Below are 15,443 nucleotides of genomic sequence, written 5' to 3'. Positions count from 1 at the left end.
GATTCAGTTGTGGCTGTGAAGGTGAATGTTGAATAATTTTTTTTTTTTCTGAAGCTCGTCTTCAAGGACTGGGATTTCTGTAGAATATTTCTGTATATAAACTTTTGGTAGTGAATACATTCCCAAATAATGGTGATTATTTTTTGTTCTTTCAGCTTTGATTGCAGTAACTCCATCTACGGACAGACTCTGAACCCGCACAATCACAAGAAGACATGTGGGGGCTCTAGCGGAGGTGAAGGTGCTCTGATCGCAGGGGGCGGAGCCATCCTCGGAGTGGGCACTGACGTTTTGGGAAGTATCAGAATGCCTTGTAGTTTCTGTGGAATCTGTGGCCTCAAACCCTCTGGAGACCGGCTGAGGTCAGTGCTTCTATATCCCTATAAATACTGAATACTGGGAATCATTTACTGACCTCAGCCAATTAGAGCTCTCAGATGTCCAGTATAAGGTGTTACCTCGGGAGGTCTCTTGTCACCTTATATGCCCTGGACTTACCGTAGTGAACTGGGGACCTGCACTGCAATACTGGATATCCTATGATCTGGATCCCTGAGACCAACTACTACTAAAAATACCATGACCAGGATCCATGAGACCAAATACTACTAAAAATACCATGACCAGGATCCATGAGACCAAATACTACTAAAAATACCATGACCAGGATCCATGAGACCAACTACTACTAGATATGCCATGACCAGGATCCATGAGACCAACTACTACTAGATATACCATGACCTGGATCCATGAGACCAACTACTACTAGATATACCATGACCTAGATCCATGAGACCAACTACTACTAGATCATCCATGACCTGGATCCATAAGACGAACTTCTACTAGATATACCATGACCTGAATCCATGAGACCAACTACTTCTAGACAGTGGCGGCCTGCCCATTGGGGGCGCTGGGGCACCGCCCCCCTCCCCCCCCCCAAGCTACTTATCATAAAAATAAAAAAAATAATTAAAAAAAAATAATGGCCCTTTAAGTGTGTGTAGGATGCCGGACACACAGGTGTATGAGAAGCATGACGTGCTGCAATCACTGAAAAAATAAAAAAATAAATAGTGTCCCTTTAAGTGTGTGCAGGGTGCCGGACACACAGCTGCTATGGGAAGCATGACGTGTTTGCAATCACGTGATTGCACACAAGAAGCTCTATTGGCTTCCTTAAGAAAGTCCTCGGGGCGCTAAGCTCTGCGCCCTGAACACTTCCTCTATAAGTCTATAGCATGGTTCCCTGCTGTGGTGTGTGATTGGCGGGTCCCGTGACTCATTCCGGCCGGTCCAAAGGTGGATGGAAGGCGACTTGCTGTGAGAGCTGTCAGTCCGAAGGGGGGTGGGGGGGGGCATCTAATGTAAAGGGGGTCTCTGATGGTGACATCTGATGTAAAGGGGGACTCTGATGGGTGCATCTAATGTAAAGAGGAACTCTGATGGGGACATCTAATGTAAAGGGGGACTCTGATGGGGACATTTAATGTAAAGGAGGACTCTGATGGGGACAACTGATGTAAAGAAGGACTCTGATGGGGACATCTAATATAAAGGGGGACTCTAATGGGGACATCTGATGTAAAGGGGGACTCTGATGGTGACATCTAATGTAAAGGAGGACTCTGATGGGGACATCTGGTTGTTAAGGAGGACTCTAATGGGGACATCTGATGTAAAGGGTGACTCTGATGGGGACATCTAATGTAAAGGGGGACTCTGATGGGGACATCTGATGTAAAGGGGGACTCTGATGGTCACATCTGATGTAAAGAAGGACTCTGATGGTGACATCTGATGTAAAGGGGGACTCTGATGGGGACATCTAATGTAAAGGAGGACTCTGATGGGGACATCTAATGTAAAGGAGGACTCTGATGGGGACATCTAATGTAAAGAGGAACTCTGATGGGGACATCTAATGTAAAGGAGGACTCTGATGGGGACATTTAATGTAAAGAGGAACTCTGATGGGGACATCTAATGTAAAGGGGGACTCTGATGGGGACATTTAATGTAAAGGAGGATTCTAATGGTGACATCTGATGTAAAGGGGGACTCTGATGGGGACATCTGATGTATAGGGGGACTCTGATGGTGACATCTGATGTATAGGGGGACTCTGATGGTGACAGCTGATGTATAGGGGATGCTGATGGGGACACCTGTTGTAAAGGGAGGTACCTGCTGTAAAGGGGGATTCTGATTGGGACACCTTATGTTAAGTGGTTTTATTTTATTTTACTTGAAATGTGGATGTGATTGGCCTACTGTGATAGGCACAGTGAGGCTGCAATTGATGGGCATAGTTTTATCTAGCAGTAATAATCACATAATCACCTTATAAATGGCTTACAGTCCTGCATTACTAACAGTTTACTTTTTAAATTTGTGCCCCCCAAAAATTTTGAGCACCAGCCACAACTGCTCCTAGATATCCTATGACTTGGATCCATATGACCAACTACTACTAGATATCTCATGACCTGGATCCATACCACCAACTACTATTAGATATACCATGACCTGGATCCATGAGACCAACTACTACTAGATATCTCATGACCTGGATCCATACGACCAACTGCTACTAGATATACCATGACCTGGATCCATGAGACCAACTACTACTAGATATACCATGACCTGGATCCATGAGACCAACTACTACTAGATATACCATGACCTGGATCCATGAGACCAACTACTACTAGATATACCATGACCTGGATCCATGAGACCAACTACTACTAGATATCTCATGACCTGGATCCATACGACCAACTGCTACTAGATATACCATGACCTGGATCCATGAGACCAACTACTACTAGATATACCATGACCTGGATCCATGAGACCAACTACTACTAGATATCTCATGACCTGGATCCATACGACCAACTACTACTAGATATCTCATGACCTGGATCCATACGACCAACTACTACTAGATATCTCATGACCTGGATCCATTTGACCAACTACTACTAGATATCCTATGACCTGCATTCATGAGAACCTTTCCAGACATCAGAGAATTTACTAGATGGTGTAGAGGGGTCCTCACAATGCTCGGGGCCCGTATTATGGATGGGGCACTTTCCATTACAGGACAGTTTGTGTCTCTGTTTGTCCTCTAATGTCATTTCTGTGTTTTCTAGTGAGAAAGGATTGCTGTCTCCAGTCAGCGGGATGAAATCAGGTCAGCCATTTGTATAATTTTATCAAGAACATTTCGATAAAACTGCTGAACCGATATTAAAACATCCTACACTGTACTGTGGATATCATCTGCTGTGTGTGCTGTCCTCTGTCCTCCATCAGCATGTAGATCAGACATGACATTCTGTACATGGAGCTGTATGTTGTCTCTGATAAGATCTCACATTGTATGTTTGGTGTCCCCAGCTGTCAATATGCCAGGTCCCATGGCACGAGATGTGGACAGCCTGGCCCTGTTTATGAAAGCCGTGCTCTGCGATGAATTTTTCCAGCTGGACTCCACCATCCCCCCGCTACCATTCAGAGACGAGGTACGAACTGTGATCATCTGATCTGGAACCTTTGCTGTGAGGTCTCAGGTTCTCTCTGGATCCAAGATGGCTAGGCTGTGCTCCATCTCCTCTGATATGTCTCCTCTGGGGCCCTTCTCTCCACTGTTGTCTCTCCTGTCTGATATGTCTCCTCTAGGGCACCTCTCTCCTTGGTTGTCTCTCCTGTCTGATATGTCTCTTCTGGGGCCCTCTCTCTCCACTGATATGTCTCCTCTGGGGCCCCTCTCCCCTCTGATGTGTCTCCTGTGTGATATGTCTCCTCTGGGGCCCCTCTGCTGTCTGATATGTCTCCTCCTAGGGCCCCTCCCCCTTCTGATATGTCTCCTGTCCGATAGGTCTGCTCTGAGACCCCTCTCCCTTCTGATGCGTCTCCTCTGGGACCCCTCTCCCCTCTGATGTGTCTCCTCTGAGGCCCCTCTCATCGCTGAAGTATCTCCTCTGAGGCCCCTCTCTTTTCTGATGTGTCTCCTCTGAGGCCCCTCTCCCCTCTGATGTGTCTCCTGTGTGATATGTCTCCTGTGTGATATGCCTCCTCTGGGGCCCCTCTCTCTTTTGATTTGTCTGCTGTCTGATATGTCTCCTTTTAAAGGTCTCCACTGGGGCTCATCTCTCCTCTGATGTTTCTCCTGTCCAAAAAGTCTCCTAGAGGGCCCCTCCCCTTCTGATGTGTCTCCTGTCTGATCGGTCTCCTCTGAGGCCCCTCTCCCCTCTGATATGTTTCCTTTAAGACCCCCCTCCCCTCTGATATGTTTGCTTTGAGGCCCCTCTCATCTCTGACGTGTCTCCCCTGAGGCCCCTCTCATCTCTAATGTGACTCCTCTGGGGCCCCTCTACCCTTGGATATGTCTCCTTTGATGCCCCTCTACCCTCTGATATGTCTCCTCTGAGGCCCCTCTCATCTCTTATATGTCTCCTCTGAGGCCCCTCTCATCTCTTATATGTCTCCTCTGAGGCCCCTCTCATCTCTGATATGTCTCCTCTGAGGCCCCTCTCCCCCTGATATGTCTCCTCTGAGGCCCCTCTCATCTCTGATATGTTTCCTCTGGGGCCCTCTCCCCTCTGATATGTCTCCTCTGAGGCCCCTCTCATCTCTGATATGTCTCCTCTGAGGCCCCTCTCCCCCTGATATGTCTCCTCTGAGGCCCCTCTCATCTCTGATATGTTTCCTCTGGGGCCCTCTCCCCTCTGATATGTCTCCTCTGAGGCCCCTCTCATCTCTGATATGTCTCCTCTGAGGCCCCTCTCATCTCTGATATGTCTCCTCTGAGGCCCTCTCCCCCTGATATGTCTCCTTTGAGGCTCCTCTCATCTCTGATGTGTCTCCTCTGAGGCCCCTCACCCCCTGATATGTCTCCTCTGAGGCCCCTCACCCCCTGATATGTCTCCTCTGAGGCCCCTCACCCCCTGATATGTCTCCTCTGAGGCCCCTCACCCCCTGATATGTCTCCTCTGAGGCCCCTCACCCCCTGATATGTCTCCTCTGAGGCCCCTCTCATCTCTGATCTCTGATATGTCTCCTCTGAGGCCCCTCTCATCTCTGATCTCTGATATGTCTCCTCTGAGGCCCCTCTCATATCTGATCTCTGATATGTCTCCTCTGAGGCCCCTCTCATATCTGATCTCTGATATGCCTCCTTTGAGGCCCTTCTCATCTCTGATCTCTGATATGCCTCCTTTGAGGCCCCTCTCATCTCTGTGTCTCCTCTGATCGGCCCTTCCCTTGTTCTTTGAAGCAGGTATAATATCTCCCTATACTTTCCCACCATGTTGTGGGTATTTTGGTCCCATCCAGGGACAATATCTCCTCTCTTGTGTCACCTCTCAGAGTCAGTAAGAAATGATAGAGATGTTTCTGGAACGTTTGTTTGGTATTTATCATTTTCATGATGCAGTTTTCTTCTTACAGATCTATAAATCCACAAAGCGTCTGACCATTGGATTCTATGACACCGATGGATATTTCCTCCCCCATCCGAGCGCCAGGCGAGCAATCCAGGAAACGAAAACCCTCCTGGAGGAGGCTGGACACAAGGTGCGTCCCCATAACGTCTCCTACAAGTTTTATCCCTCACTCTGATTTTATTTAAAGCAGAAAACTAAGCAAAAGAAGGTGGAGGCTTTCCCATGCTGGAGATGTTAGAACATATGATATCCAAAATAATACAGACATAACATGAGGGGTAAGAGGGGGGAGGATTACAGGAGAGGTGAGGTGCGGGAGGGGTGAGAGGTGTGGAAGGGGTGAGATGTACAGGAGAGGTGAGGTGTGGGAGGGGTGAGATGTACAGGAGAGGTGAGGTGTGGGAGGGGAGAGGTGTGGAAGGGGTGAGATGTACAGGAGAGGTGAGGTGTGAGTGGGGAGAGGTGCGGGAGGGGAGAGGTGTGGAAGGGGTGAAATGTACATGAGAGGTGAGGTGTGAGCGGGGATAGGTGTGGGAGAGGAGAGGTGTGGGAGGGGTGAGAGGTGCAGAAGGGGTGAGATGTACAGGAGAGGTGAGGTGTGAGTGGGGAGAGGTGCAGGAGGGGTGAGAGGTGCGGGAGGGGTGAGAGGTGTGGGGGGGTGAGATGTACATGAGAGGTGAGGTGTGAGTGGGGAGAGGTGTGGGAGGGGTGAGATGTACAGGAGAGGAAGGGTGAGAGGTGCGGGAGGGGTGAGAGGTGTGAGTGGGGAGAGGTGCGGGAGGGGTGAGAGGTGCGGGGGGGTGATATGTACAGGAGAGGAGAGGTGTGAAAGGGGTGAGATGTACAGGAGAGGTGAGGTGTGGGAGGGGAGAGGTGTGGAAGGGGTGAGATGTACAGGAGAGGTGAGGTGCAGGAGGGGTGAGAGGTGCAGGAGGGGTGAGAGGTGCGGGAGGGGTGAGAGGTGCGGGAGGGGTGAGAGGTGCGGGGGGGTGATATGTACATGAGAGGTGAGGCGGGAGGGGTGAGAGGTGCGGGGGGGGTGATATGTACAGGAGAGGAGAGGTGTGAAAGGGGTGAGATGTACAGGAGAGGTGAGGTGTGGGAGGGGAGAGGTGTGGAAGGGGTGAGATGTACAGGAGAGGTGAGGTGTGGGAGGGGAGAGGTGTGGAAGGGGTGAGATGTACAGGAGAGGTGAGGTGCAGGAGGGGTGAGAGGTGCAGGAGGGGTGATATGTACATGAGAGGTGAGGTGTGAGTGGGGAGAGGTGCGGGAGGGGTGAGAGGTGCGGGAGGGGTGAGAGGTGCGGGGGGGGTGATATGTACAGGAGAGGAGAGGTGTGAAAGGGGTGAGATGTACAGGAGAGGTGAGGTGTGGGAGGGGAGAGGTGTGGAAGGGGTGAGATGTACAAGAGAGGTGAGGTGTGAGTGGGGAGAGGTGCGGGAGGGGTGAGAGGTGTGGGAGGGGAGAGGTGTGGGGGGGGTAAAATGTACAGGAGAGGAGAGGTGCGGGAGGGGGGAGGTGTGGAAGGGGTGAGATGTACAGGAGAGGTGAGGTGTGAGAGGTGTGGGAGAGGTGACAGGTACAAAAAATGTGAGGTGTGAGTGAGGAGAGGTGTGGGAGGGGTGAGAGGTGTGGGAGGTGTGGGAGGGGAGAGGTGTGGAAGGGGTGAGATGTACAGGAGAGGTGAGGTGTGGGAGGGGAGAGGTGTGGAAGGGGTGAGATGTACAGGAGAGGTGAGGTGTGAGTGGGGAGAGGTGTGGGAGGGGAGAGGTGTGGGAGGAGTGAGAGGTGCAGGAGAGGTCTGGGAGGGGTGAGAGGTGTGGGAGGGGTGAGATGTACAGGAGAGGTGAGGTGTGGGAGGGGAGAGGTGTGGGAAGGGAGAGATGTACAGGAGAGGAGAGGTGTGAGTGGGGAGAGGTGCGGGAGGGGTGAGAGGTGCGGAAGGGGTGAGAGGTGCGGGAGGGGTGAGAGATGTGGGAGGGGTGAGATGTACAGGAGAGGAGAGGTGTGAGTGGGGAGAGGTGCGGGAGGGGTGAGAGGTGCGGGAGTAGCAGGGCCAGATTAAGAGCAACATGGGCCTGGTGCTAAGGATTTTGGTGGGCCTTTTTATGAAAATAAATAAAATGAAAACGCAAACAATTTTTTGTTGAATTAAATTAAAGAGAGAGAGGGGTGTGAGAGAGTGGTAGAGAGAGAGAGGGGGGGGGGGGGGTGATAGCGAGATAGGGGGCTGAAAGAGAGGGGATGAGAGGGAGGGGGAAAGAGAGAGAAAGGCATTGAATGAGAGAGATGGGGATGAGAGAAAGGGGGTGAGAAAAAGGGGAATAGAGAGAGGGTGAAAGAGAGAGAGGGTGGTAGGAAAGAGGGGGTTGAAGGGGGCAAGAGAGAGAGAATGGGGGATGAAGGGGGTGAGAGAGAGAACAGGGTGAAGGAGAGGGGATGGAGAGAGAGGGGGGTGAAAGAGGGAGAGGGGGGGGGGTGAGAGTGAGGGGGTGAGTCTCTGGGGGGCACAGCATAGTACATTACACGGGGGGGGGATAGCACAGTACATTACATGGTTGGCACTACACATTACATGGTGGATACATGGATACAGCACATTTAATGGTGGGCGAAGCACATTACATGGCGGGCACAGCACATTACACTGTTGGCACTGCCCAATACAGCACATTAAAAGGTAGGCACAGTACATTATATGGTGGGCACAGCACATGACATGGTTGGTACTGCACAACACAGCACATTGCATGGTGGACACAGCACATGCACACGGTGGGCACAGGACCTTATATGGTGGGCACAGCACATGACATGGCGGGCATAGCTGAGCACATTACATGGTGGGCACTGCACATTACAAGTGGGCACTGCACAGCACATTATATGGTGGGCACAGCATATTATATGGTGGGTACTGCACATGGCATGGTGGGCACTGCACAGCACATGGCAAGGTGGGCACTGCATGACACCACATGATATGGTGGGCACTGCATGACACAGCACAGCACATTAATTGGTGTACACCGCACATGACATGGTGAGCCCTGCATAGTGCATTCCATTGTGGGTACTGCACGGCACATGCCATGGTGGACAATGTACAGCACCTTACATGCTGGGTACAGCACATTACATGGTAAGCACTGCATGGCGCAGCATATGACATGGTGGGCACAACACAGCACGACAGGTTGGGCACTGCACAGTAATTTACATGGTGGGCACTGCACATGACACGGTTGGCACTGCATGGCACAGCACATTACATGGTGGGTAGAGCGCATTACATGGTGGGCACTGCATGGCACAGCACATTTCATGGTGGGCAATGCAACTGCACATTACATGTTAGGAACTGCACATGACATGGTGGGCACTGCTGAACAGCCCAGCACATTGCACAGTGGGCACAACACACGGCAGGGTGGGCACAGCACATGACATGGTGGGAACTACACATGACATGGTGGGCACTGCATGGCACATCACATTACATGGTGGGCACTGTACATTACTTGGTGGGATCACTGCATGGCACAGCACATTACATGGTGGGCACTGCAATGTACAGCACATGACATGGTGGGCACTGCACATTACATAGTGAGCACTGCAATGCACAGCAAATTACATACTGGGCACAGCACATTACATGGGGGGCACTGCAATGCACAGCACATGACATAGTTGGCACAGCACATTACAAGGGGGGCACTGCAATGCACAGCACATGACATAGTGGGCACAGCACATTACATGGGGGCACTGCAATGCACAGCACATGACATAGTGGGCACAGCACATTACATGGGGGGCACTGTAATGCACATGACATGGTGGGCACAGGCACAGCACATACATGGGGGGCACTGCAATGCACATGGCATGACATGACATGGTGGGCTCAGCACATTACATGGGGGGCACTGCAATGCACATGACATGACATGGTGGGCACAGCACATTACATGGGGGCACTGCAATACACATGACAGTGGGCACAGCACATTACATGGGGGCACTGCAATGCACATGACATGGTGGGCACAGCACATTACATGGGGGGCACTGCAATGCACATGACATGACATAGTGGGCACAGCACATTACATGGGGGCACTGCAATGCACATGACATGACATGGTGGGAACAGCACATTACATGGGGGCACTGCAATGCACATGACATGGTGGGCACAGCACATTACATGGGGGGCACTGCAATGCACATGACATGACATAGTGGGCACAGCACATTACATGGGGGCACTGCAATGCACATGACATGACATGGTGGGAACAGCACAATACATGGGGGCACTGCAATGCACATGACATGACATAGTTGGCACAGCACATTACATGGGGGCACTGCAATGCACATGACATAGTTGGCACAGCACATTACATGGGAGGCACTGCAACACACAGCACATGACATAGTTGGCACAGCACATTACATGGGGGGGGCACTGCAAAGCACAGCACATGACATAGTGTGCACAGCACATTACATGGGGCCACTGCAATGCACATGACATGACATAGTGGGCACAGTACATTACATGGGGGGGGCACTGCAAAGCACATGACATGGTGGGCACAGCACATTACATGGGGGGCACTGCAATGCACATGACATGGTGGGCACAGCACATTACATGGGGGGCACTGCAATGCACATGACATGACATGGTGGGCACAGCACATTACATGGGGGCACTGCAATGCACATGACAGTGGGCACAGCACATTACATGGGGGCACTGCAATGCACATGACATGACATGGTGGGCACCGCACATTACATGGGGGCACTGCAATGCACATGACATGGTGGGCACAGCACATTACATGGGGGGCACTGCAATGCACATGACATGACATGGTGGGCACAGCACATTACATGGGGGCACTGCAATGCACATGACAGTGGGTACAGCACATTACATGGGGGCACTGCAATGCACATGACATGACATGGTGGGCACCGCACATAACATGGGGGGCACTGCAATGCACATGACATGACATGGTGGGCACAGCACATTACATGGGGGCACTGCAATGCACATGACAGTGGGTACAGCACATTACATGGGGGCACTGCAATGCACATGACATGACATAGTTGGCACAGCACATTACATGGGGGCACTGCAATGCACATGACATAGTTGGCACAGCACATTACATGGGAGGCACTGCAACGCACAGCACATGACATAGTTGGCACAGCACATTACATGGGGGGGGCACTGCAAAGCACAGCACATGACATAGTGTGCACAGCACATTACATGGGGCCACTGCAATGCACATGACATGACATAGTGGGCACAGTACATTACATGGGGGGCACTGCAATGCACATGACATGGTGGGCACAGCACATTACATGGGGGGCACTGCAATGCACATGACATGACATGGTGGGCACAGCACATTACATGGGGGCACTGCAATGCACATGACAGTGGGCACAGCACATTACATGGGGGCACTGCAATGCACATGACATGACATGGTGGGCACCGCACATTACATGGGGGCACTGCAATGCACATGACATGGTGGGCACAGCACATTACATGGGGGGCACTGCAATGCACATGACATGACATGGTGGGCACAGCACATTACATGGGGGCACTGCAATGCACATGACAGTGGGTACAGCACATTACATGGGGGCACTGCAATGCACATGACATGACATGGTGGGCACCGCACATTACATGGGGGCACTGCAATGCACATGACATGGTGGGCACAGCACATTACATGGGGGGCACTGCAATGCACATGACATGACATGGTGGGCACAGCACATTACATGGGGGCACTGCAATGCACATGACATGACATGGTGGGCACAGCACATTACATGAGGGGCACTGCAATGCACATGACATAGTGGGCACAGCACATTACATGGGGGCACTGCAATGCACATGACATGGTGGGAACAGCACATTACATGGGGGGCACTGCAATGCACATGACATGGTGGGCACAGCACATTACATGGGGGCACTGCAATGCACATGACATGACATGGTGGGCACAGCACATTACATGGGGGGCACTGCAATGCACATGACATGACATGGTGGGCACAGCACATTACATGGGGGCACTGCAATGCACATGACATGACATGGTGGGCACAGCACATTACATGAGGGGCACTGCAATGCACATGACATAGTGGGCACAGCACATTACATGGGGGCACTGCAATGCACATGACATGGTGGGAACAGCACATTACATGGGGGGCACTGCAATGCACATGACATGGTGGGCACAGCACATTACATGGGGGCACTGCAATGCACATGACATGACATGGTGGGCACAGCACATTACATGGGGGCACTGCAATGCACATGACATGACATGGTGGGCACAGCACATTACATGGGGGGCACTGAAATGCACATGACATGACATGGTGGGCACAGCACATTACATGGGGGGCACTGAAATGCACATGACATGACATGGTGGGCACAGCACATTACATGGGGGGGAAGCAGCAGTCTTTCCCCTAGCACAATAAAACCCCTCCCTAACAAATGTACTAACCTTATCTCAACAACAGCATGTAAGATTTCCTTCCTCCCGGGCTCCTGCTGGTTAGAACATCAGCGCCCCTCCCCCAGACAGCTCCCAGGCACTGAGGAGGATCTGTGTGAGTGGAACAGATCCTGACAGGAGTCAGGCATCGACAGAGACAGGACTCGGCTGCACTAACACTTGGCTCCTCTTCCTTCAGGCACACAGATATTGATAAGCCACTGGCATGGGCCTATATTGAGGGAGGGGCCTGGAGCTGCAGCTCCACCAGCCCCTATGTTAATCCGGCCCTGGGGAGTAGGAATAATTACATGTTAATGAAATATTTTTAATTGAAATGAAATAATCCCAGTGATCTCTTCTATCAATGAAAGAATAAAGATCCCGTATAAAGTGATTCCCGTCTCCACATTCCCCATCAGAGTCTCCCCGGCTACTGCCATGTAGAGGGGTACAGAACCCGTCACCCCCTTTAACATCTTATCGAATTGCTTCATCAAACATTCATTCGAGAACATGTCAAAGTTTCAAAATTGGGTTTGAGTGTTAAGGGTTTTTTTTAAGCTTCATCATAAAGGGGTTAAATGACATTCCTGGGGGGGGGGGGGGGAGACACACAATGCCAGGCTGTGTGTTTACAAACAGAATGTGCTTCATTCTGTTTGTAAACACACAGCCTGGCATTGTGTGTTCTATACATTGTATCTCATTGTGTGTTCTATACATTGTATTTCATTGTGTGTTCTATTCGTTGTATCTCATTGTGTGTTCTATACATTGTATCTCATTGTGTGTTCTATACATTGTATCTCGTTGTGTGTTCTATACATTGTATCTCATTGTGTGTTCTATACATTGTATCTCATTGTGTGTTCTATACATTGTATCTCGTTGTGTGTTCTATACATTGTATCTCGTTGTGTGTTCTATACATTGTATCCCATTGTGTGTTCTATTTGTTGTATCTCATTGTGTGTTCTATACATTGTATCCCATTGTGTGTTCTATTCGTTGTATCTCATTGTGTGTTCTATACATTGTATCTCGTTGTGTGTTCTATACATTGTATCCCATTGTGTGTTCTATTCGTTGTATCCCATTGTGTGTTCTATACATTGTATCCCATTGTGTGTTCTATTCGTTGTATCCCATTGTGTGTTCTATACATTGTATCTCATTCTGTGTTCTATACATTGTATCTCATTGTGTGTTCTATACATTATAACGGATTGGATATGATATTGTTTTTCTCCCCAGCTGGTTCCATTTACTCCCCCTAGAATTGAATACGCCCTCAACGAGCTCTGCATCCGCGGATTCTTCGCTGACGGAGGGAAGACTCTGGTAGAGAAATTGTGAGTTGATGGCGGAGCAGTCAGATCGCTGAGTCTGGATGGTCATAATAACGTGTGTGGTAACATAAAAAGAAAAAAAAAGAAAATAAACTAGAAATGAAAATAAAATAAATAAATAATAAAGCTAAAAATAAACAGCTGCCAACACTACCCACACTTCCCAAATGTGACAATACAAACTGATATACCAAATGTGCGGCGCTAAAAATAGATGAAAGAAAAATAATATAAATTAGATAAATATTAAACTAATAACTAAATGCATATATCCTATAATGTGAAAAAAATCAAACATAAAATATAATTAAAGTGCACGTGCTCCGCGTGATCCACACAAATCCTCAATAATATGGAAAGTCCATTATAAAAACATAAACATAGAACATGTTGGTAATATCTTCATGCAATGTCCAAAAATATATATAGGGAAAGTGCACGTGCTCCGTGTATTGCACAAGAATCCTTAATATTTCAACAGTCCAAACATAAACCGTGATGGTGATATCTTCATGCGATGTGCACCCCCCACCAGGTGTAACCTCACCTTAAGGGCTTTTTAAAAAAAGCCTAAGAGGATCTTCCCAAGCTGATATTATTATTTATCACAGGCTTTTTTAAAAAGCCCTTAAGGTGAGGGTACACCTGAAGGAGGCGGCGGGGGGTGCACATTGCATGACTTCAAGCTGTCATTGATGTTAAAGGGGACAATACACGGTATTAAGAACTGGGGTATGTAAACTTTTGATCAGGGTCATTTGGGTAGTTTATGTTGCCAATATGATGTAAACACAGTTGATTGGTAATAAATGGCTTCAGCCAAACACTAACCATGAGTGAAAGAAAAGTTTTTGTGTTATCATTCATATTCTCTGAAAGATGGCCAAGAAATCATAAATTCTGCCAGGGTATGTAAACTTATGAGCACAACTGTATATATAGAAAATTGGAGGTCCTGAGTGACAAAATGGGAGAGGGATTCCTTACAGGGTAGGTGAAAGCATGACAACATGCCTTATGGTGACAGTGTTGCTACATCCCCAACAAGGTTCACAGTGTGATGTAATATCAATGTATATACAATGCAGGGGGCGTCCGTATACAGTGTATGGGTTCTCCATGTATATACAGTGTATGGGTTCTCCCTGTATATACAATGCAGGGGGTGTCCGTTTCCAATGTATGGGTTCTTCATGTATATACAGTGTATGGGGTGTCTGTATACAGTGTATGGGTTCTCCATATATATACAATGCAGGGGGTATCAGTATACAGTGTATAGGGTGTCTATGTATATACAATACAGGGGGTGTCTGTATACAGTATATGGGTTCTCCATGTATATACAATGCACGGGGTGTCTGTATACAGTGTATGGGGTGTCTATGTATATACAGTGTATGGGATGTCTATGTATATACAGTGTATGGGGTGTCTATGTATATACAATGCAGGGGGTGTCCGTATACAATGTATGGGTTCTCCATGTATATACAATGCAGGGGGTGTCCGTATACAATGTATGGGTTCTCCATGTATATACATTGTATGGGGTGTTAGTGTATATACAATGTATGGGTTCTCCATGTATACACATTTTATGGGGTGTCTATGTATATACAATGTATGGGTTCTCCATGTATATACATTGTATGGGGTGTCTATGTATATACAATGTATGGGTTCTCCATGTATATACATTGTATGGGGTTCTCCCTGTATATACAATGTATGGGGTGTCTATGTATATACAATGTATGGGTTCTCCATGTATATACATTGTATGGGGTTCTCCCTGTATATACAATGTATGGGTTCTCAATGTATATACAATGTATGGGTTCTCCATGTATATACATTGTATGGGGTGTCTATGTATATACAATGTATGGGTTCTCCATGTATATACAATTTATGGTTTCTCCATGTATATACAATGTATGGGTTCTCCATGTATATACAATTTATGGTTTCTCCATGTATATACAATGTATGGGTTCTCCATGTATATACAATGTATGGGTTCTCCATGTATA

General features: G+C 48.7%; 1 protein-coding gene across 1 annotated transcript in view; it reads left to right on the top strand.

The window, feature by feature from the left end:
- LOC141103887 (vitamin D3 hydroxylase-associated protein-like) overlaps nucleotides 1–15,443 on the top strand; it is a 63,683-nt gene that overhangs the window by 22,545 nt on the left and 25,695 nt on the right. Inside the window, 5 exon segments of the mRNA XM_073593947.1 lie at nucleotides 156–362; nucleotides 3,174–3,214; nucleotides 3,421–3,545; nucleotides 5,473–5,598; nucleotides 13,313–13,410. Of these exon segments, the coding sequence (XP_073450048.1) occupies nucleotides 156–362; nucleotides 3,174–3,214; nucleotides 3,421–3,545; nucleotides 5,473–5,598; nucleotides 13,313–13,410 (597 nt within the window).

Source organism: Aquarana catesbeiana, linkage group LG07 (assembly GCF_042186555.1).
Source record: "Aquarana catesbeiana isolate 2022-GZ linkage group LG07, ASM4218655v1, whole genome shotgun sequence".
NCBI classification, from domain to species: Eukaryota; Metazoa; Chordata; class Amphibia; order Anura; family Ranidae; genus Aquarana; species Aquarana catesbeiana.
Note: the sequence above shows the minus strand (reverse complement) of the source record. Positions and strands in the feature narration are given on the sequence as shown.